The sequence below is a fragment of the Oncorhynchus masou genome, chromosome 22 (genome assembly GCF_036934945.1).
Source record: "Oncorhynchus masou masou isolate Uvic2021 chromosome 22, UVic_Omas_1.1, whole genome shotgun sequence".
Classification (NCBI taxonomy): Eukaryota; Metazoa; Chordata; class Actinopteri; order Salmoniformes; family Salmonidae; genus Oncorhynchus; species Oncorhynchus masou.
The window spans coordinates 32,113,986-32,138,345 of record NC_088233.1 but is presented as its reverse complement, the minus strand read 5'-3'; the positions used below and the strand labels follow the sequence as shown (position 1 = coordinate 32,138,345).

The window sequence follows — 24,360 nt, the reverse complement described above, 5'->3', positions numbered from 1 at the left end:
TTTATTTTTTATGGCAAGAACAGCTCAAATAAGCAAAGAGAAATGACAGTCCATCATTACTTTAAGACATGAAGGTCAGTCAATACGGAAAGAACTTTGAAAGATTCTTCAAGTATAGTTACAAAAACCATCAAGCGCTATGACGAAACTGGCTCTCATGAGGACCACCACAGGAAAGGAAGACCCAGAGTTACCTTTGCTGCAGAGGATAAGTTCATCAGAGTTACCAGCCTCAGATATTGCAGCCCAAATAAATGCTTCACAGAGTTCAAGTAACAGACACATCTCAACATCAACTGTTCAGAGGAGACAGACCTTCATGGTCAAATTGCTGCAAAGAAACCACTACTAAAGGACACCAATAATAAGAAGAGACTTGCTTTGACCAAGAAACACAAGCAATGAACATTAGATCGGTGGAAATCTGTCGTTTTGTGCAATGAGACAAATGTGAGATTTTTGGTTCCAACGTCCATGTCTTTATGAGATGCAGAGTAGGTGAACGGATGATCTTTGCATGTGTATTTCCCATCGTGAAGCATGGACGAGGTGGTGTGATGGTGTGCGGTGCTTTGCTGGTGACACTTTCTGCGATTTATTCAGAAATCAAGGCATACTTAACCAGCATGGCTACCACAGCATTCTGCAGCAATACACCATCCCATCTGGTTTGGGCTTAGTGGGATTATCATTTGTTTTTCAACAGGACAATGACCCAACACACTTCCAGGCTGTGTAAGAGCTATTTGACAAAAAAGGAGAGCGATGGAGTGCTGCATCAGATGACCTGGCCTCCACAATCACCTGACCTCAACCCAATTGAGATGGTTTGGGATGAGTTGGACTACAGAGTGAAGGAAAAGCAGACAATAAGTGCTCAGCATATGTGGGAACTCCTTCAAGACTGTTGGAAAAGCATTCCAGGTGAAGCTGGTTGAGAGAATGCCAAGAATGTGCAAATCTGTCATCAAGGAAAAGGGTGACAATTTTGAAGAATCTAAAATATATTTTGATTTGTTTAACACTTTTTTGGTTACTACATGATTCCATAAGTGTTATTTCATAGTTTTAATGTCTTCACTCTTATTTTACAATGTAGAAATTTGTAAAAAGAAAGAAAAACTCTTGAATAAGTAGGTTTATCCAAACTTTTGACTGGTACTGTATATATCCAGTGTCCATTTTATACACATTTCCTTGACTAACTCAGAGTTATATCTGAACTGATCCGGTTTTTTTTCAGGTGTGTAGGTTGGCGACGCCAATACACCACCAATCAAGATGGTGGCCCTTTCACTGAAGATCTGTGTCCGCCAGTGCAATGTGGTGAAGACCATGCAGTTTGAGCCCTGCACTCCTGTGTATGATGCCTGTAGGATCATCAGGGAGAGGGTTCCGGAAGCCCAGACTGGCCAAGGTGAGAGATTGGGGAGAGCTACTGTTAATGGGTAATGTCAGAATGTTTCACAAGCATAAGGATCACTTTCACTAAGAAAATTGAAATACAAAAACTACGCAATTACTCTTTATTTTACATCACTCTGTACTAAATACTCCAGTGTCATTGTAATGCAATTGTCAAACAAGGCATTAGAGTGCCCGATCTCCAGTTTTGTCGGTCTTGTCTGGTCTTGTCTGGTCTTGTCTGGTCTTGTCTAGTCTGGTCTGGTCTGGTCTTGAGGTTTTTAAGCAGGAGATAAAAATCGATGTCACCCACAGCATTGCTTTCTGACTACAGACAGACAGAAAACAGTTTCAAAACAGTCGATGCGCTCTGTCTGAAGAAGCTGATTCAATCTGGGTCTGTGGGTGATATTCTTCCCTGGGGGAGGTGTTAGTTAGGCAAGTTGGAGAGGCTCTCTGTGGTGTTAGCTAGGCATGCTGGAGAGGCTCTTTAAGCTGTGAGCTCTCATTAGGCTTTAGGACAGATTCATATCAGCTAGGCTAGAGGGTCTGATGGCAGACATAATTACTCTTCTTTCCCAACTGAATGTCATAACATGGATTATTCATGTGAATGTCAATGAGTTCAGAAGAAGAGGAATCCTATGTATCATAAACAGTAACTACATGAGATGCAGTTAAATAGCATTGTCTTGTCAACATGTGTTCACTTAGTTGGCTTTTGCCGTTTAAACATTCAATCAAGCAATTGTTCCCATTACTAAATGTTACCCTAACACGTTCTCTGCTATGCGTTTCAGCCTCTGATTACGGCCTGTTTCTCTCTGATGATGATCCCAGAAAAGGAATCTGGCTGGAGTCTGGGAGAACTCTGGATTACTACATGCTCCGGAACGGGGTAAAGCCCAATAATAGAACCCAGGGCAGAGTCCCATCAAACATTCAATCAAATGACTGCATATCATTCCCCTCTTTCCTTGTTTCTAAGGATGTCTTGGAGTACAAAAAGAAACAAAGGCCCCAGAAGATCAAGATGCTGGATGGGGCAGTTAAAACTATCATGGTGGATGACTCTAAAACTGTGGGAGAGCTGCTTGTAACCATATGCAGTAGAATAGGTGGGTAAACCTCTCTCACTGGAATCTACACAAGTCAAACCATCCACTAGCCTCTCGGAGTAGGAGTGCTGATGTTACAGGTCTCAGTTTTGGGACTGGTGCTGCAGATGATAGTTCCTGTAACACAGGATAAATGATGAAACAGGAGAATGTGGCTTCTCTTTGAAAGGTTCTCTCAAATATTTTATTCAACAGTCTCTCAAGTGCAAATTATCTTTTTCTGTCTTTTCAGTGTATTTCAATGTTTAAATTTTTTTTGTTACGTGTATATCATTTGTCTCCTAATCCCTGACATATTATTTCATAAACATGTCAAAAAATACATAAAGAATATTAAATTCCAATTTAATTCACATCCTCAAATTCTTTACATTTATCCCCCAAACACATTTACTCTTAACTTTTATTCACCTGTTTACAGTAGGTTATAATTCTGTAGTTGACTATAGCCCTATAGGAGACTAAAACATGAAAGCCTTTAAAGACTGGTATAACTCATTAGAAGTGACTTTATACCCATTCTCAAAATAGTCACCCAGTGTCAGAAGGGCTAATAGAAAGGCAAGGCTATTGCAAATGACATTAATGGAAATTATTGAAAAATGACTGACCATGCTAGCATAGTGCTAACCGACGCTAGCAACCAACTGACCGGAGCTGCCAAAAGCGATCTCGAACTAGCTAAAAGCTAACCGGAGCTAGCTCTAAGCTAGCAGCTTTTCTGACATTTACAGTACAAGTACAGTACAGTACAAGTTCTTAAACAGCACAGTTACAACATTAAGTTGTCAGGAGTGTCTTTTTCAAAAAATGTTTTTTTTTCTGGATCAAAGGAATGCACAGCCATGATTTCATTTTATACTCAACATGCGTTTTCTGTCCAGTACGAAGTTACACAATTACTATGTTGTTCAAACCCATTACATTCGCTTCAACAGGCAAGTTACACTGAATACCACAATGTATTGTTGCACTTTACTGACCTGTAGCATGGGATAAATTATAAAACAGGAGAACATAACTTCTCTTTCAAATGTTTTCTCAATTATGAGAACACACAGGTGCAGGACCGCATACAGTCCCAGTGCGAAGTGAACACGTCTCACTGGCCAACATTAGTATAAATGCATTGCAATGGCAAAACCTTGGAGGACTGACATTTCAGTAAAAGCATTCTTCCCCAATACAGAGAAACAATACTTAAACACAAATGTGACCATACATTTTGTGTGCGTCACTCTGATCTAGGATCTGTCCATATAATCTTATTCATTAAGATCTAAAAGGCAAAACAGATCCTAGATAAACACTCCTACTCTGAGACCTTTTGTGGATACGGGCCCTGATCCTATTTATAGCTCACAGTTACTGGCTCCGCCATACATTATGGATGCATATTCCCTAGCTTTTAGAACATGATATTTAGCTATGATACTGGTATAGTCTAAGTTTTATATGGATATTTTTGATAGTGGAAAAAAAGCTTTTTCACACCATGAAATTATGAGTGGTAATTGTGAAGCCAAAGACTGTGCTGTCCTCTCCTGTCATGTAGGTGTTCCCTTAGCCATATACTGTATTTCAATTACGCTGGGCTGCCAAAATCAATTGGGTGAGGAGAAGAGAGATGTTTGGCAGATCTCTTCATTGGCTGGTGTTTGTTTATAGAGGGCTTTCTGCTTGGCTTCTCCTCTTCTGAGTTCCCACTTTAGTTTTCTGGCTGCTCTCCTGTTTCCCCCACTGGTACTTCTGATATGGCACAGCTCAAAGTGCTGGCTCTGTGCTCTAAACTGCTCCCTCTCTGAGAGTTTCCCGGCTGCCGCTCCTCTTCAGGAATCACCAACTACGAGGAGTACTCCCTGATCCAGGAGGCGGTGGAGGAGAAGAAGGAGGACGGTCATGGGACTGGCACCCTGAAGAAGGACAGGACTCTGCTCCGAGACGAGAGGAAGATGGAGAGGCTCAAAGCCAAGCTTCACACAGACGATGACCGTGAGTTTGAAAAGCACTTCCAAAAGAACACAATGTGTTTGTAGTCCAGTATTACATGCTTCCAGTCATCACCTCTACCCCTCTGTCATTAAGTCCAATTTCTCACATTGGTAAGTCCAGTATCATCTCATTTGAACACGTTTTATACCTCAACGCAGTCAAAGTACTGTATCAATGTTTAATGAAATTCAGATGGTAATTTCTGTCCTTTGGGGGTAAGATAATATTTGGAAAACATGATTGTATAAATCATTCTCAAACCGTCACAAAATCTATCATTATTCTCAGCAGACGGTTATGCAAATTACTGTTTTATTTCAGCATGTCCAATCCCAGTAGTATTAGTGTTTGTTACTGTGTATTTTTCTCTGTTGGCAGTGAACTGGCTGGACCACAGCCGGACGTTCAGAGAGCAAGGGGTGGAGGAGAGCGAGATGCTGCTGCTCAGACGCAAGTTCTTCTACTCAGATCAGAATGTGGACTCACGAGACCCTGTCCAGCTCAACCTCCTCTATGTACAGGTCAGACTTCTCTCACTGTGCTCATTCCTGTCCAACATGTAGTAAACTGAGCTCTTCAATTCCTTTCTCCTCTACTTAACAGTTAATTAAATGGCTACACTGACTATTTGCATTGACCCACTTACTTTATTCTTATTTTTTGCATTGACTCTTGCACAGGTCTTGATGTACACTCACTGGACTCTAACCACACACTCATACATACTATCTATCTTAAAATAGATACAACTATACTAAATATATTCACATCACCAAATGATTCATTAAAACACACTGTTTTGCAATGGCGACGGTCTACAGTAGCCTCAACAGCACTCTCTAGGGTAGCACCATGGTGTAGCTGGAGGACCGCTTGTTTCCGTCCTCTGGGTACATTGACTTCAATACAAAACCTAAGAGGCTCATTGTTCCCCCTAACACCTGAGTTCACAGAGGAGCATGCTATGCACAGTACCTTGTGCTGTTCTGTGAAGGAAGTCGTACACAGCGTTGTACGAGATCTTCAGTTTCTTGGCAATTTCTCTCATGGAATAGCCTTAATTTCTCAGAACAAGAATAGACTGACGAGTTTCAGAAGAAAGTTTTTTGTTTCTGGCCATTTTGAGCCTGTAAACGAACCCACAAATGCTGGTGCTCCAGACACTCAACTAGTCTAAAGGCCAGTTGTATCGCTTCTTTATTCAGAACAACAGTTTTCAGCTGTGCTAACATAATTGCAAAAGGGTTTTCTAATGATCAGTCAGCCTTGGATTAGCTAACACATCGTGCCATTGGAACACAGGAGTGACGGTTGCTGAAAATGGGCCTCTATATGCCTATGTAGATATTCCATACAAAATCAGCTGTTTCCAGCTACAATAGTCATTTACAACATTAATAATGTCTACACTGTATTTCAGATCAATTTGATGTTATTTTAAAACTTCTTGTGACTCTCAAACCCGGATCCGGGAGCATAATCATCGCCTGACACTAATTAGCATAACGCAACGAACATAAATCTTCCTAGAAAATCTTCCTATTCATGAAAATCACAAATGAAATAAATTGAGACACAGCTTATTCTTTTGTTAATCACACTGTCATCTCAGATTTTCAAACTATGCTTTACAGCCAAGGCTAGACAAGCATTTGTGTATCATAGCCTAGCATAGCATTATGCCCTGCTAGCAGCAGGCAACATTTTCACGAAAATAAGAAAAGCAATCAAATTAAATCATTTACCTTTGCAGAACTTCGGATGTTTTCACTCAGGAGACTCCCAGTTAGATAGCAAATGTTTCTTTTTTCCAAAAATATTATTTTTGTAGGCAAAATAGCTCTTTTTGTTCTTCACGTTTGGCTGAGAAATCGACCGGAAAATGCGGTCACTACAACGCCAAACTTTTTCCAAATTAGCTCCATAATATCGACAGAAACATGGCAGACGTTGTTTAGAATCAATCCTCAAGGTGTTTTTCACATATCTATTCGATAATATATCCACCTGGACAATTGGTTTCTCATTAGAAGCGATTGGAATAATGGCTACCGCTGTACTTTACAGAAGATTTTCTGCGGGAGCCATCATGTGACCACTTGCTCAATGTGGTCCCTTACGGCTATTCTTCAACATAAATGCGTAAAAAGACGTCACAATGCTGTAGACACCTTGGGGAATACGTAAAAAGCGTAAGCTCATTTGTAGCCCATTCACAGCCATATAAGGAGTCATTGGCATGCAACGCTTTCAAAATATGGGGCACTTCCTGATTGGATCTTTATCTGGGTTTCACCTGTAACATCAGTTCTGTTGCACTCACAGACAATATCTTTGCAGTTTTGGAAACGTTAGTGTTTTCTATCCAAAGCTGTCAATTATATGCATAGTCGAGCATCTTGTCGTGACAAAATATCCCGTTTAAAACGGGAACGTTTTTTATCCAAAAATGAAATACCGCCCCCAAGATTTAGCAAATATTGCAAAATGCAGGTGTGCAAATCTCTTACAGACTCACAGCTGTAATCAATGCAGAAGGGGTTTAATTATTATTATTTTTTTAATGTTACCTGTATTTTACTAGGCAAGTCAGTTAAGAACAAATTCTTATTTTCAATGACAGCCTAGGAACAGTGGGTTAACTGTTAACTTCAGGTGCAGAACGACAGATTTGTACCTTGTCAGCTCAGGGATTTGAACTTGCAACCTTTCAGTTACTAGTCCAACGCTCTAACCACTAGGCTACCCTGCTGTTATCAACTCCAGTGTAGATTTTGTCCTTATCCTGCAGGTTATTGTCCTGCTAAAGGGGAATTCCTCTCCCAGTCTCTGGTGTAAACCAGACTGAAGCAGGCTTTAATCTAGGATTTTGACTGTGCTTAGCTACATCCCGTATCTTTTTATCCTGAAAAACTCCCCAGTATTTGCCGATGTCAAGCATACCCATACCATGACGCAGCCACCACTATGCTTGAAAACAAGGCTGTTACTCAGTGATGTGTTGGATTTGCCCCAAACAAAGCCAGTAAGGCTTTGCAATTAGGCCAAAAAGTTTATTCCTTTGCTGTGTTTTTGCAGTATTACTTGAGTGCCTTGTTGCATACAGGATGCATGCTTTAGAATAACCGGACGGTTTCAAGTTCAAACCACGAGCTGACAAGGTACAAATCTGTCGTTCTGCCCCTGATCAGGCAGTTAACCCACTGTTCCTAGGCCGTCATTGAAAATAAGAATTTGTTCTTAACTGACTTGCCTGGTTAAATAAAGGATAAAAAAATATAATAATAATAATAATAATATGTGTGTTCTTCTTTTCACTCTGAAATGTAGGTCATACTTGTGAGTCACTACAATGATGTTGATCCTCAGTTTTATACCATCACAGACATTGAACTTTGTAGCTATTTTAAAATGACCAATTAACTTTTTTTTATCCAGGGGAAGCTAATTGAGATCAGTGTCTCATTTATAAAGTTTGCTCTGAGGACCAAAAAAACATGAATACAACAATAACAAAAAAATATAAAACCTACAAGACAGTTATAAGTAAATGACATCAGTATATTACAACAATTAAAATAGTTGCTTCAATGAACTCTTTTAACTGCCCTTCTTGCACCAGGGAATCCATTTCAAGCCCTATTATTTCACACCGAGTGAGTCCATGTCACCTTATAATGCCAAATTTGACTCCTAATTTGAATAACAAAGGAGCTGAATACTTATACAATGACTATTTTAGTTCTGCATTTTTTATTTATCTTCACTGAACATAAATATAAATGCAACATGTCAAGTGTTGTTCCCATGATTCATGAGCTAAACTATAAGATCCCCAAAATGTTCCATATGCACAAAAAGCTTATTTCTCTCAAAAGTTGTGCACACATTTGATTACATTCCTGTTAGTGAGCATTTCTCATTTGCCAAAATAATCCATCTACCTGATTAAACGGCATGATCATTACACAGGTGCACTTTGTGCTGGGGACAATAAAAGGCCACTCTAAAATGTGCAGTTTTGTCACACAACATAATATGTCTCAAGTTTTTAAGGAGCATGCAATTTCCATGCGAACTGAAGGAATGTCCAACAGAGCTGTTGCCAGATAATTGAATGTTAATTTCTCTAACATAAACCGCCTACAACGTCGTTTTAGAGAATTTGACAGTACGTCCAAACCGGTCTCGTAACTGCAGACCGAGTGTAAATACTCCAGCCCAGGACCTCCACATCTGGTTTCTTCACCTGCGGGTTCATCTGAGACCAGCCACTTAGACAGCTGATGAAACTGTGAGTTTGCACAACCAAAGAATTTATGCACAAACTGTCAAAAAATGTCTCTGGGAAGCTCATCTGCTTGCTCATCGTCCTCACTAGGGTCTTGAGACCTGACTGCAGTTCAGCATCGTAACCGACTTCAGTGGCAAATGCAGGCCATTTTCCATGGCCTGCATACTCACCAGACATGTCATTCATTGAGCATGTTTGGGATGCTCTGGATTGACATGTATGACATCGCATTCCAGTTCCAGCCAATATCCAGCAACAGGGCACAATCAATAGCCTGATCAACTCTATGGGATGAAGATGTGTTGCGCTGCATGAGGCAAATAGTGGTCACACCAGATACTGACTGGTTTTCGGATCTACGCCCCTATTTTATTTTGTGACCAACAGATGCATATCTCTATTCCCAGTCATGTGAAATCCATAGATTAGGGCCTAATGAATTAATTTAAATTGACTGATTTCCTTATATGAACTGTAACTCAGTAAAATCTTTGAAAATGTCGCGTGTTGCGTTTATATTTTTGTTCAGTAAAAAAAAGAAGTTTCTTCCACTGACATTACATAGTATTGTTGACAAAATATGACAATTAAATCCATTTGAATCCCATTTTGTATTACAATAAAATGTGAAGAAATCCAAGAGGTCTGAATATTTTTTCAAGGCATTGTACATAAATACTATACTGTACATCAATAGTTAACTTCCTCCTTGTAATCCAAGCTGCCTCTGAGCTATAGTCCATAAATACATCTATAGTTAAGTCTCTCTTTCTCCCTATCCTCCCTTTCACCCTTTTATCTCTTCCTCTGGCCCCGACTCCCTTCTCTCATTCTCTGTTTTTGCCTCACGCCCCCTTAATCCCATAAAAATCCTGACAAAATCACACACACACCCACACCCGCTGACTCTGGCACACATTGCAGTGCTCCATCATTCACTCCCTTCCTTTACAAACAAGCCCATATCCTTTCTCACAAAAACACAATTATACCCTCTATCTATTCCTCCCTTTTCTCCTCTTCCAGCTTTCCCCTGTCTTTTTTTCCCTCCACTCAGGCACGCAGAGTCTCACACACATGGTGACAGAGTGAGAAGAGTAGCAGCATTCTTAGGCTGGAACACACCCCAGGCCACACATCCACTCTATGCAGTGCAGTGCTCTCCTCAGCCCCGTCTCCAGCACATGACTGTACTACACATGCTTCATGTCAATGTCTATATTCTGGTACGATGGAACAGTCCTCATTCACCATGCAGCCATTACCAAAGGAATCTGAGTTAGTAGGTTAATATAGTGAGTGTGTAGATTATGTTATCATCCCTGGCATTCCTTAGGGAGAGCCTCCTAGTGATGAGCTCCAATGTTTATTAATGATATGGAGCTTCCATGAGCTCATCAACCCACCCCTCCACGCAGCGGGGGTCTCTGCCAGATACAGCCCCTGCCTTAATACCCAGACACTCCTCTCCTGACACACATCTCTACTCCACTACTAAAGGAAATGCACTCTTGAGCCCAATGGCATCTGTGTGTGTGGTGTGTGTGTGTGGGGGGGGGGGGGGGGTGTTTGAGCTCATTGTTTTTCCAAATTATGGGGTTGTGTCCGGCTTTTGATGATGTGTTTAGTAATCCAGTCTACAGGTGTTCTAAACCTAATATGCCTTGTGTTTTGCTGTGAAACAACTATTCTCGTTATCTTGGTATACCTATTGATTGATTGGCTGGTTAGTCAGGTGATTTACAGTGGTATTCCTTAAACAATTTTACATTTGTCAGCGTTTGTTTTTGGCTGTAGTATTCTGCCCAGGCTAATGGTTGAACTTTTTAGGTTACAGTATAGTGGGCTGATTGACATCAGTGTTACAGCCCCAGGCTGAGTTAGGACATCTGGGCTGTTATGAAGCTCCTCCTCCAGTACAGTACAACCCTGCTTCTTCTAAAGGGGCTCACAACTGGTTGTCCTTGAATGGCTGTGTACTGGAGGGCAGATGGCCCCACTCATACTGATCAGCACCACTCTAAAGATGTGTTTGTTTAAGATTGTCTAAATCTCAGACTAGATAGTGCTGTTTAGCTTGCAGTTGATGTAATGAGACATTAACATGAGCTGGGCTGAGTCTGTGCCGTCTGAGGCTAAAAGCACGGAGGGTGGATTTCTCACTGTCAGTCAGGCATCTCAGCATTAGAAGCCATTAATCTTGCAAGGGAGGGAGAGAGGGAATATATACAGGCCCCTTGAGGAAACACAAGGTACTGTATGTCAGCTCATTTTAAAGATGTGCTGGGTTCCTCTCCACACAAAATCAGTGTCACCCGCAATTACCTGAACTGTTTTAGAAAGTGTAGAGTCGGCCAAATTTTCAGGTAATGCTTTAATGGATGGATGAGACATTGAAATATAACAGATGTCTGAGATGATTGGTGACATGGTACATTCCAAGTAGGTCTTGATTGAAGTGTATTGAAAATATAATTATTGTTGTGGCCAAACGGGCCAGGTTGCTACAGTACATGGCTGCTATCAGGCATTCTTGAGGCCTGGGTAGTCTTAATGTAGACCTTTTTTACATCCAGTTTAATGTTTTACATACACTTCGTGCGTATTGTACTAATAAAATATTACTCAAGTTGCTCTTTAACAGTTTATTAATGGAACATTGTGGATCAGTTTGCAATGTTGATGCAATATTCTGAGAAATTGCAATATATATTGACGTATTTGCGATAATACTGTACGTCACCATTGACTGTGATGATGAATGATTGAGGCTGTTAGATTTGATATGTTAGCCAATGTCTTGGATTGCTATACAACTAATCTTGTTTGGTTCCCCTGAGTCCATTAATCTCAGCGAAGTGTTTGTGTGATGTCCCTGCTCTTGGGTATTCACTTAGCAGGCATTCTTCTTTGAAGCAACTTTCAAACCAGAAACTGCAGCATTACTCTCTAGTTTGAACTCAGTATGAAGTCTAACTTTCTCTCTTCTGTCTCTCTTCCTCTCCTCTAGGCCAGAGATGACATACTGAATGGCTCCCACCCTGTTTCATTTGATAAAGCCTGTGAGTTCGCTGGAATTCAGGCCCAGATCCAATTTGGCCTCCACGTCGAACACAAACACAAGACTGGATTCCTAGAGTAAGCCCTTTTATCAAATCAAATCAAATTTATTTATATAGCCCTTCGTACATCAGCTGATATCTCAAAGTGCTGTACAGAAACCCAGCCTAAAACCCCAAACAGCAAGCAATGCAGGTGTAGAATCAGATGGCATTATCAACAATAACACTAGTGTATCCAACACTACCAGTCTATAAATTTCAATCTTATTTAGACACAATACTAGCATCGTAGTTTAGGAGAAATCCTTATTTTTGTCATACCTAATTGAGTGCAGTACTTAACGGCATACGAGAATGATAACACTTGTGAATGTAGGTACTGAGGCAAGAATGACCTTGTGTGAAAACATGTTTTGGAAAGGGAATGTCTGTACATGATGAGTGCAAACTTGTAAAATGTGATTTATCTCCATAGCCTTAAGGAGTTTCTACCCAAAGAGTACATCAAGCAGAGAGGTTCAGAGAAGAAAATATTTGTGGTATGTTCAGTATTATGCAATATGTTGTGGACATATGGATTAAAAGCAGTGCAATTCCCAAATACTCTACTGTTTTAAACTCTGAAAGGTTCATATTGCTGTATCTATTTCCCTCTGATCGTCAGGATCACAAAACCTGTGGAGAAATGACAGAGATTGAGTCCAAAGTAAATTATGTGAAACTAGCGAGGTCCCTTCCGACATATGGGGTCTCCTTCTTCCTGGTGAAGGTAAGATATAAGGAGAGAGGCTTGTGTTCTCCAACAGACAGTAACATTTTATGATTTACGGTGTAAATACAGTTTACTGCAAGATTAAGATTAAGTTTGTGTGAGTTTTTTGAGAGAGAGGAAAATCACAGCCAAAAACATAGAAGTACATTTTGGGAGTTTATTGCAACCTTCCATTTGATATGTGTCACTCAGCAGCTCAGTGCTCCCAGAACAAGCATTCCCTAACTGTAAGGCTCTTAGCAGGTGTTATAGCGGGTGCAGCGAAATGCTTATGTTGCTAGCTGTTAACAATGCAGTAAAATGTCAAAGAATTAAAATGTAAGGTATTCTTTTTCTCCAAACATACAAGAAATCAAGGAACTTTGAATAAAAGATATAGAAGGAATTCTGGTGGTGGTGAGACTACAGCCAATAAAAGCTCTATGACATTAGTTCAACCTATGGTGCTGTGAGTCCCAGATCAGCAGATGTTTAAAAAACCTCACCAACTTACCTTGTATGACATACAAGCTCACTGATTTAAGATACTCTCTCTAACTTGGCAAACCACTTCAGATTCCAAAATCTGACTTCCTGAATTGAATGCACTGTGAACAACTACTTGAATAAGCTAAGACAATGAGCAACTGGAATAGTTCTCTATACATAGCTACCATGATAATCAAGATAATGTTATCTGCCCTTGTATGAAAATCATTGAGTCCGTACAAGCTGCTCTAAAGCTGTTACCTTGTTCCGTTATTGGAGCTCTACTTTTTGACCCTGAAATAAAAACAATAGCCTGGAGAAGTGAAAAGGTAGTTTCCTCCTAACCATTTTGTGTAGTGTTCAGCTTTGCTGGAGTGGAGCCAAGAGTAGGCTCATGATCTGAAGTGAGGCGTAATGGATTGTGTGTGGGCAGAGAAGAGGATGGCACTAGAGCCAGTCAGAGTCAGTCTGCTACTGGAAGCTCAATCCTGACACACTGACAGCCAGGCTGAGGCTCCCCTAGCAACTGAGGCCTAGCCTGGGGAAGGAGGGACTGGGGATGGCCTGATCAGCAGAACAGCAGGGAGGCCCGGTTAAACAAGCCTGAACTCTGCAGGGTCAAACCCCATCCGCCCTCCCCCTCCTCCACTGGGGCTCCTGACTCAGGACAGACAAACAGAACAGTGCATGTGTGCTATCTATGGCAGGCAGCTGTGCTCTGCTGCTGTTTTAATTTCTCAGAATAAAGAGATGCCCCCAGTTTTACATCTGTGTAGGCGTTTAACACCTGTGAAAATATTATCTTATGTCTTGTCTGTTAGGAAAAGATGAAAAGCAAGAATAAGCTGGTCCCACGGTTACTGGGGATAACCAAAGAGTCGGTGATGCGGGTAGAAGAGAAGACTAAAGACGTGGTTCAGGAATGGCCCCTAACCACGGTGAAGAGATGGGCTGCTTCTCCAAAGAGCTTCACCCTGGTATGACCTGGTCTCAGTCCACTCCAATCCAACATTCACAGGAACACATTCTACACCCTTAAGGCTTGCACAGATCGCACCTAATATGGATTTAGTATTCGTCTGGCGAACGATCAGCACACTGAGTTTTAGGGACCACCTGCTGTAGAGGTCTGACTACCGACATTTTTCACGTGATTCTCCATGGAAAATTGGTGCGCACTCGGTTTGCAATTTCTGTTCAGAGGTGCTAAGTACTCACGGCAAGCAAACGCTAGTGGTGTGTCTGAGCCCTTAATTGACCTCTTCTGTCCCTACGTCTCATTATAGCAACAGAAATACACTATATATACAAAGGTACACCCCTCCAAATTAGTGGATTCGGCTATTTCAGCCACACCCGTTGCTGACAGGTGTAGTGTAATTGCAAAATAGTATGTGTTGTTGATACTACCCCCAATCCACAGTGTTATTGTTTTCAATACACAGTTATGTTAGTGTATATATTGGACTGTGTAAACAAGGGATTTTACTAGAAGAATGTGAAGCACTTGGATGTTTTATTTATTTGAGTCCTTTTTCAATTTAGTGTTTTGGTTGTTGTCAACACTGCTGTTTTTTAAATTGTATTTCTTCATCTCATTTTTTTAAACCAGATTGCGTTCAAGTTTAATAGGGAGTACAATTTTGAAACATACTCTGAGGTGCATTTGCCAACATTGATTTGTCTTACTTAGGAAGCCTTTGAAGTATGTGGAGTTAGATATTAAAATGAGTATGTCTCATATTTTATCAGCTCTTTGAAGACTTCAGGATCGTAGTGGAATGGAGTCAAAGTATGTCTGTTCATCAGGAGAAGGAATGGGGAAGGTGTTGCCACCATACTTTTAGTCCAATCAAAGATGATTTCTAAGCACTACAACATCTTCCTGTGCTTGTGTAGAAGGAAAGGAACTTTGTGAACTTAGCACAGCATGGCAAAGAGCTGTGACACATGCTGTACTCCCCATATGACAACACATACACTTCTCAATTTCCTTGATATGAATACTATGAGCCTAGATAATGACAGATGGGGATTTATGTGATGACGATATTGCCACGAGAGTAATCTATTCTAGTGGGCCTGTGCTGTAACTTCATTGTCTCTCCTGACAATCTTGTTGTACCCTGCAGGATTTTGGGGAGTACCAGGAAAGTTACTACTCTGTTCAGACCACAGAGGGGGAACAGATCTCTCAGCTGATTGCAGGATACATCGACATCATTCTCAAAAAGGCAAGTCAAGTGAAACCAGAAACACTTCCCACAAGTATTTTCTTTTGACACCTTTTGTTATCCCCTTCCACAGAAGCAGAGTAAGGATCGTTTTGGTTTGGAAGGAGATGAAGAGTCCACCATGCTGGAGGAATCTGTCTCTCCAAAGAAGTAAGGATCCCTCATTCTGCACATATTATACAATACATAGGATGCTGCCCTATTTACATAGAGAATGCTGACCCATCCATATTCAGGGACTACAGACAAGTTATTCCTCATGTCAATGTAAACCTTGATTTAATTGTGCATATACTGTAATCACATCTCTGCCTGCCCGGCATTACACCCCTGAGAAAAATAACACGACATGAGTTAGACTCTGCATCCTGAATTTTCCAATAACATACAGTACCTGTGAGATCATGTGTTCTCTGAAACATGATAACAGAATGCCCTCTGTTGTCCCTCTCTCCTTAAGGAATATGAGCTTTTATGTTCATTTTTTTCTAGAGTCCAAATGAAAAATACCCCAGGGCAAGACTGATATATTAGTATTCTGCAAACAAAAACTAAATCACCGGGAAGACAAGAATTAAAGGGATACTTTGTGAGTTTTATCTACTTCTCCAGAGTCAGATGAACTCATGGGTACCATTTTTATGTCTGTGTTTTTATGTCTGTGTTGAGGGGGGGGGGTGCATTGGGATTATTTAAGATACTCTTTTGAAGAGGTAGAGTTTCAGATGTTTTCAAAAGATGGGCAGGGACTCTGCTGTCCTAGCTTCAGAGGGATGCTGGTTCCACCAGTGGGCTGCCAGGACAGAGAAGAGCTTGGACTGGGTTGAGCTAGGGGTGGGAGGACCAAGATACCAGACGTGGCTCGGGTTGGGGTACGAAGGTAGTTAGAGGTAGTTTCGCAAACCAATGCTAACTAGTGTTAGTGCAATGACGAAGTCTATGGACATCTTCTAGTCAGTCATTATGTTAAGACTAATTAGCAATCGTGCAAGCGCTAGTTATCAACTTCCTTCAAACTGCAAGCAGAGGCATAAAAATGGTATCCACAAGTTATCTGACTCTGGGTAAGTAAAGGGCCTCATTGCCAAAATCCCGAAGTATCCTTTTAATTTGTCATGTTCATAGAAGCCATTTTTTTTTCTTCTCATCTCCGATGATCACAGCTAGCCAAGTTTGTATCCTTGCTTGGCATTGCAGCTTGACTCCTACAGTATATAAACTCAGCAAAAAAAGAAATGTCCTCTCACTGTCAACTGCGTTTATTTTTTAGCAAACTTAACATGTGTAAATATTTGTATGAACATAACAAGATTCAACAACTGAGACATAAACTGAACAAGTTCCAAAGACATGTGACTAACAGAAATGGAATAATGTGTCACTGAACAAAGGGGGGGGGGGTCAAAATCAGAAGTAAGTAAGTATCTGGTGTGGCCACCAGCTGCATTAAGTACTGCAGTGCATCTCCTCCTCATGGACTGCACCAGATTTGCCAATTCTTGCTGTGAGATGTTACCCCACTCTTCCACCAAGGCACCTGCAAGTTCCCGGACATTTCTGGGGGGAATGGCCCTAGCCCTCTCCCTCTGATCCAACAGGTCCCAGACGTGATCAATGGGATTGAGATCCGGGCTCTTCGCTGGCCATGGCAGAACACTGACATGCACAGAATGAGCAGTATGGCTGGTGGCATTGTCATGCTGGAGGGTCATGTCAGGAGGAGCCTGGAGGAAGGGTACCACATGAGGGAGGAGGATGTCTTCCCTGTAACACACAGTGTTGAGATTGCCTGCAATGACAACAAGCTCAATCCGATGATGCTGTGACACACCGCCCCAGACCATGACGGACCCTCCACCTCCAAATCGATCCTGCTCCAGAGTACTGGCCTCGGTGTAATGCTCATTCCCGACGATAAATGCGAATCCGACCATCACCCCTGGTGAGACAAAACCGCGACTCGTCAGAGAAGAGTACGTTTTGCAGGTCCTGTCTAGTCCAGCGACGGTGGGTTTGTGCCCATAGGCGACATTGTTGCCAGTGATGTCTGGTGAGGACCTGCCTTACAACAGGCCTACAAGCCCTCAGTCCAGCCTCTCTCAGCCTATTGCGGACAGTCTGAGCACTGATGGAGGGATTGTGAAACTCGGGCAGTTGTTGTTGCCATCCTGTACCTGTCCCGTAGGTGTGATGTTCGGGCATCTGGGCATCTTTCTTTTGGTGTTTTTCACAGTCAGTAGAAAGGCCTCTTTAGTGTGCTTAGTTTTCATAACTGTCACCTTAATTAATTGCCAATCTTCTGTAAGCTGTTAGTGTCTTAACGACCGTTCCACAGGTGCATGTTCATTAATTGTTTATGGTTCATTGAACAAGCATGGAAAACGTGTTTAAACCCTTTACAACGAAGATTGTGAAGTTATTTGATTTTTACGAATTATCTTTGAAAGACAGGGTCCTGAAAAAGGGACATTTTTCTGAGTTTATAACACAGATAGACTGTTGTCCTGTTACGCCGAGCCCAGACACCGATTGTGTCTCATAGCGGATCCTGCTGGGATAGACACTGGGCATCATATCACTCCCTGCTGTTTAGGGGCCAATGGACTCATGTTTTGTTTCTTAGCAAGGAGCATAATTGCTGCCTCTCAAAATAAACAGTAATTAACCAATAGTGAATGCGACAATCTGTTTACAGGGGCAGTGGAACAGCTCTTTTCGTGTGTTTTAGTCTATCAGTACTAACTCACTGTTATGGCTCTGTTACTACTATCCTATTGTTATGGAGAAAATACTGAGTATTATGTTTCCTTATCAGAAGATGCCCTGTAAAGATCCTAACATCCATCTCCCTCTCTCTCTCTCCATCGTTCTCTCTCTCTCCCTCTTCTCAGGTCGACCATCCTGCAGCAGCAGTTTAACAGGGTGGGTCGTGTGGAACATGGCTCGGTGGCACTGCCAGGTATCATCCGCTCCGGGTCCATCGGTGGCCCTGACAACACCTTCAACATGGGCACCATGCCCTCTGCCCAGCAGCAGATCACCACAGGGCAGATGCACAGAGGACACATGCCCCCGCTGGTGAGCATGCCCGCTGGCACCCATACCAATGTCACACAGTAGGAGCAGTGATGTGCAGAGAACCTTGCTTACACCATCACTAACTACGATCTTTGTCTGTTTAAAATGTGTGTGTGTTGTCAGAGCTTGGCCCAGCAGGCCCTGATGGGGACCATTAACACCAGTATGCAGGCAGTGCAGCAGGCCCAGGCTGATCTGGGGGAGGTAGATAACCTGCCTCCTCTTGGACAGGACATGGTGAGTTCCCTCCTCCATTCACTGGACTAATCCACACACCACAGCCACAAAATTACACCATTCAATACTGCTCAACTTCTGCCACACGTTGAACCTTTTAGTCCACGCAGCCTGGTCAGTGAAGATTAATACACTCTTTTTTGTGTGTTTTTGAAAAATATATTTTTGTATCCCATTAAATGTATTTTTTTAAAGTTTGGCATTTTTCCTCTAGATGTGCTTGGCTCAGCATACTGTAGAGAAGGGCTGAGTTTGTTCGTCTTTTTGAACTCCCATGTTTCACGTGTAAATAGGCGGTGGAAATTGACTGTAAATATGAAAGATGTACTTTAAAGCTGGAAACTGGTTGTGAAGAAACCCTTGTCCTGATTTAAAAAATATATATATATATATGAGCTGAAAATCCCCCACTGTGATGAAAGCCAATAGCCATCCTTCTCCCTCTCCTGAAAGGCGTCCAGAGTTTGGGTTCAAAACAAAGTGGATGAGTCCAAACATGAAATCCACTCTCAAGTAGATGCCATAACTGCTGGAACAGCATCTGTGGTCAATCTTACTGCAGGTGAGTGCCCAAGAGTTTCCTTACTGATATTTGGAACCATGTACTCATGTAGAGTTTTCTGTAATATTTGCACAAGAATCCTTGTTTATGAAAGGCTTCTAGGCTTCGGTCAAAAATGCCCTCTTATTAAAAATAACAGCCGCTTATCTTCAAGGGCAAAACCCACAGGGATAGAATCAAAATACACATTTTCCAAGTCGATCTGGAACGACTAGGGAGGAGGGGTCTGAGTTCCCTTTAGATAATGGAGCATTTCCCATTTGCCCTAATAAATATTTCCATTGATGAATAAATAGTGAGCGTGTTGTCCTGAAGCTTAACTAGCTGACAACCTCTCCATGCTGTCCACTCCTCTCCCTGCCTCTTGTCTGGAGTTGTGCCATGCTGCTCCGCACTGCTCACTGCCAGCCTTTCAATAGGTTTTAATCTATCCCAGCCATATGTTGAATGGCACTGAGGCTCCCTGTTATCATCCAATAAACTTTTACCTCTCCACAAATGACTATCATAAATGACTATCACTCTATCTCTCTCTCGCTCTCTCTCTCTCTCTCTCTCGCTTTCTCTGTGTGTGTGCGTTTGTCTCCACAATACCATATCCAATGTGTTTTCATTATGATGGTGACACTGATGTGTGTGTTACTATGGCACCACTGAGGTTGCCGCTTGTGGTTTGGGCTGAGAGAGTGGCAGAGCAGAAGGTATAACAAAGGGTTAACGAAGACTGTCTCTTTCCCCTAGGTGACCCTACAGATACAGACTACACAGCGGTTGGCTGTGCCATCACCACCATCTCCTCCAACCTGACAGAGATGTCTAGGGGGGTGAAGCTGCTGGCAGCGCTGGTGGAGGACCAGGTGGGCAGCGGGCAGAACCTGATGGGAGCTGCCAGGACCCTGACAGGGGCCGTCTCTGACCTGCTCAGGTCTGTGGAGCCTGCAGCTGGAGAGGTACAGACACAAAACAGCACTGTTCTATCAATCACATCTGCTCTATTCTCCATATTACAATGATTACACAGAGATTGAGACGTACTGCATGTAGACTCCCTTTTAACAAATACACTAGTGTGTTTCTTTTAGTATGTTTTCGAAAACAATAATGATGTGTTCTGTAGAAATAATCACTGGGAGCTGGTGATGTGAACTGTATCTGAGAGCAGCGGAGTGCTGTGATTGTGCTGTGGTGCCGCGGTGGGGTCAGTGTTGTGAATGTGGCGATGTCACCCCCTCCCATGCAGCCCAGACAGACGGTGCTGACTGCAGCAGGAAGTATAGGCCAGGCCAGCGGAGACCTGCTGCATCATATGGGGGAGGACGAGACCGACGAGAGGTTCCAGGTTGGACTGGACTTTCCTCGCTATTTCTATAGTAACTGCTGCCCCCAGTCCCCGTTTAAAGCTTCACACACACTTATGTAATGGCTTTGTTTTCTTTAGCTATTGTAATTGAATGGACAGCAAAAAGTCTGCTCAGCTCTGTTGTGAGTCAGTGAGTGACATTGATGAATGTGTTTCAGGACATTCTAATGAGCCTGGCCAAAGCGGTGGCCAACGCAGCTGCCATGATGGTCCTCAAGGCCAAGAATGTGGCCCAGGTGGCAGAGGACACAGTGTTGCAGAACCGAGTGATTGCAGCTGCTACTCGGTGTGCCCTTTCCACCTCACAGCTGGTGGCCTGCACCAAGGTACTGCACTGACTGACTGCCACACCCCTGTCCCTGTCTCCTGTAGACATGAAGGACAGCTCAGTGCAAGAACTGAGATGAAATAAGAAATGGCTTACTGAAATTAAATGGCTGTTTGTTTGTCCTATCTCTAAATTTCTAGTACAGAGTAGCGTATGCTAAGTTAGTTTTGTCAACAATAAAATTATCATTCTTGTACACACCAAAATGAGTCCACTAGCACCTCTGAATGTGTTGTTTAATTTTGAGTGGCCAGTCGAGACTGATTGTGGACTGTTCGTCCAGGTAGTGAGCCCCACCATCAGTTCTCCGGTGTGCCAGGAGCAGCTGGTTGAGGCAGGGAAGCTGGTGGACCGCTCGGTGGAGAGCTGCGTCAAGGCCTGCCTGTCTGCAACAGACGACAGTGAGCACCTGAAGCAGGTAGGTGCCGCGGCCAACACTGTGAGCCAGGCACTCAGTGACCTGCTGCAGCACGTACGCCACTATGCCAGCTGTGGTGAGCCCATCGGACGTTACGACCAGGCCACAGACACCATCATGACCGTCACCGAGAGCATCTTCACCTCCATGGGAGACGCAGGTGAGCTCTGGGAGGGGAGAGGCGGATGAAGTTAGGAGGGGAGAGACAGCTAAAGTGGAAGGGGAGGGGAGTGGTTCAGAACTGTTTGGGAGGTGGGGAGAGAACCTTTCACTCTTGATTCATCTTGCAAGTATTTTCACATTCCTGGCATGTTCTGGCATTCAGCAGTTTGAGTCTCAAACCTTTAGCTAGCTATTATCAAAGGACGCAAGATGTAATAATTATCATTCAAGTAGACAGGACTATTCAGCCTGTTTCTTGTCTTTTGATTTTCTTGAGACTTTCACTTGGGTTGTTCCTATGTATTTTGACTGAGTGGGACCTAAGATGTTGTCAGTTTATGGTTGATATTAACCAACCTTTAATACCCTGCTGTCGAAACATTTTCAAAGCCTGAAATGTGTGTTATGGGTTGCCCATGAGTCTGAAGAATTCCCAGCCCCAGCCAATCCTCAAGGGGTCGTAGAAAGCATATCATCGAAAACCACTACAGAGCTTAAAATCTGCTCTCAATCACATTCAGTGCGGCTTTGAAATGTAACTGGAAACATATGACTTTAAAAAGTTGTATAGAGCTTAACACTCTGACTTTCGTAAAACATCGTAAAATAAAACTGCAGTAAATCAGCCAAGTATAATTTATTATGAAATATATCTTTAAAAGTCCCATTTCACTTATAGGGGAAAAAATGTGTCTCTAAGGCTGTAGTCTGTAAAGTACCCTCGGTGTAGTGCCTTTGATAGTCTTCTCTCCAGTTATTTCTAGCTGGAGGTGGGTGTTTAGCAATAACAGTTTTTATAGGCTGACTGGGGGAAATACGGTATCTTTTGTACAGCACTATAGAGGTTTTATAGTGCTTTTATTCCTCACAGAATACACATAAAGACAGATGTATTTTTTATAACCAGTGAGGAAGACAAAAGTAAACTGTTGTGATACTATCAGTAAGATACCAGAAAGTGAAAAGGAAATTGTGTAGTGTGTGAGGACCAATGAGGTATCAGTAATCAGTGAGTGTAGTCTAGGCCATGTTTCTGTGTAGATACTGTAGCACAGTCGGGAGATATTGACTCTGGCTCTGTTTGTGTCCTCTCTCTCTCTCTCTCTCTCTCTCTCTCTCTCTCTCTCTCTCTGTCTCTCTCTCTGTCTCTCTGTCTCTCTCTGTCTCTCTCTCTCTCTGTCTCTCGCTCTCTCTGTCTCTCTCTCTATGTCTGTCTCTCTCTCTGTCTGTCTCTCTCTCTCTGTCTCTCTCTGTCTGTCTCTCTCTCTCTCTGTCTCTCTCTGTCTGTCTCTCTCTGTCTCTGTCTCTGTCTCTGTCTCTGTCTCTCTCTCTCTCTCTCTGTCTCTCTCTCTCTGTCACTCTCTCTCTGTCACTCTCTCTTTCTCCGTCTCTCTCTGACCCTGTGTAGGGGAGATGGTGCGTCAGGCCAGGGTGCTGGCTCAGGCCACTTCTGACCTGGTCAATGCCATGAGGTCAGATGCTGAGGCCGAGGTGGACGTGGACAACTCAAAGAAGCTCCTGGCTGCAGCCAAACTCCTGGCTGATGCCACAGCCAGGATGGTAGATGCTGCTAAGGTACAGGGACAACCACTATGCTAGCCTACTTAGAGTTCTACGATAGATTGTTGTATGCCATTAGTGTGTAAACTGTACAGTATGTCATGTTAGTGTATTATCATTAGTGTCATGTCTACAACTATAACTAGAATTCCACTGCTGTCATTTGTTGGAAAGGAGATTTATAGTATTCCTAATGTAGTCTGGGCTGTAGCTTCTCTTTAGAGCTGAAATAATGAAAGTGCAGGACCAATGGTTCTTAATAAGCCCTTGGTGCTGTAGACAAGTATAAATGAGCAGGATATTATCAATGTGAAAATGCCAGGCAAGTGAAACGATGCTGATGCTTTTGCTCTGTGACACATTCATCACAACACTGCTGCCATTACAAAGAGGAAATAGGAATCTTGCACTGGTGGTTTCCTTGGAAACTGTCAGAAAGCAGACAGTGTCTAATGCTGCTCTGCATTTAATGCACGGTCACAGTGTTTGGAAATTGTTCAGAGTGCTACTGAGACATGTGGAATACAGTCACAGTGTTGGGGAAATGTTCTGAGTGCTACTGAGACTATGAGAGAGGGTTTGATATTCCCTTTGCCACTGCAGAACTACGATTGTAGTTAGTGGTGATTTTGCTTGTTGTGCCTGCCTGTCTGCGTGTGTGTGTGTGTGTGTGTGTGTGTGTGTGTGTGTGTGTGTGTGTGTGTGTGTGTGTGTGTGTGTGTGTGTGTGTGTGTGTGTGTGTGTGTGTGTGTGTGTGTGTGGTGCGCATGCGTACACAGGGAGCTGCAGCTTACCCAGAGAATGAGGACCAGCAGCAGAGGCTGAGAGAGGCAGCAGAGGGGTTACGTGTTGCCACTAACGCTGCAGCTCAGAATGCAATCAAGAAGAAGCTGGTCAACAGGCTGGAGGTGGGATGGGTGGAGAATGAGAGAATATTGTAACATTTGTGCTAACTTTGAAAGACACCATGACTCCCATTAGAGGAGAGTGTGTCAGACACCCCTACATAGATATGTGTGAAGATGCATAGATTCCCCCCCCAAGCCTTACGAAAGAGCAATGCAAAAGGCTAAATGAAATAGAATTAATTTGCGCATATGAAGTGTTATTTATTCTCTACATTATTTCTGTTCCTGCAGCAGGAATATGTGAATCCTATTAGTTGTGTGAATTAGTTAATCATAGTGTAAAGATCTGGGTTTAGCCCCTAATGTTAGTAGACCCCTACAGACCAGACCCGCACTGCACTGGAGCTTCCACTGCAAACACTAACCGAAGGCTGGAATCAGTTTGATATCTGATGCATAATTC

The 24,360-nt window shown here is 42.6% G+C and overlaps 1 protein-coding gene across 2 annotated transcripts in view; it reads left to right on the top strand.

The window, feature by feature from the left end:
• Nucleotides 1–24,360, top strand: part of LOC135509352 (talin-2-like) — a 124,790-nt gene that overhangs the window by 59,661 nt on the left and 40,769 nt on the right. For both annotated transcript variants that reach the window (XM_064929945.1, XM_064929946.1), the window contains exons 3-22: nt 1,244–1,417; nt 2,205–2,302; nt 2,393–2,522; nt 4,356–4,514; nt 4,893–5,035; nt 11,819–11,946; nt 12,346–12,409; nt 12,535–12,639; nt 13,932–14,087; nt 15,243–15,344; nt 15,418–15,494; nt 18,236–18,422; nt 18,546–18,659; nt 19,113–19,221; nt 19,963–20,171; nt 20,462–20,560; nt 20,740–20,907; nt 21,193–21,487; nt 22,898–23,064; nt 23,829–23,957. In XM_064929945.1, coding sequence (XP_064786017.1) covers nt 1,282–1,417; nt 2,205–2,302; nt 2,393–2,522; nt 4,356–4,514; nt 4,893–5,035; nt 11,819–11,946; nt 12,346–12,409; nt 12,535–12,639; nt 13,932–14,087; nt 15,243–15,344; nt 15,418–15,494; nt 18,236–18,422; nt 18,546–18,659; nt 19,113–19,221; nt 19,963–20,171; nt 20,462–20,560; nt 20,740–20,907; nt 21,193–21,487; nt 22,898–23,064; nt 23,829–23,957 — 2,775 coding nt within the window. In that variant the 5' untranslated portion in view covers nt 1,244–1,281. The remainder of the gene's footprint in view (nt 1–1,243; nt 1,418–2,204; nt 2,303–2,392; nt 2,523–4,355; nt 4,515–4,892; nt 5,036–11,818; nt 11,947–12,345; nt 12,410–12,534; nt 12,640–13,931; nt 14,088–15,242; nt 15,345–15,417; nt 15,495–18,235; nt 18,423–18,545; nt 18,660–19,112; nt 19,222–19,962; nt 20,172–20,461; nt 20,561–20,739; nt 20,908–21,192; nt 21,488–22,897; nt 23,065–23,828; nt 23,958–24,360) is intronic.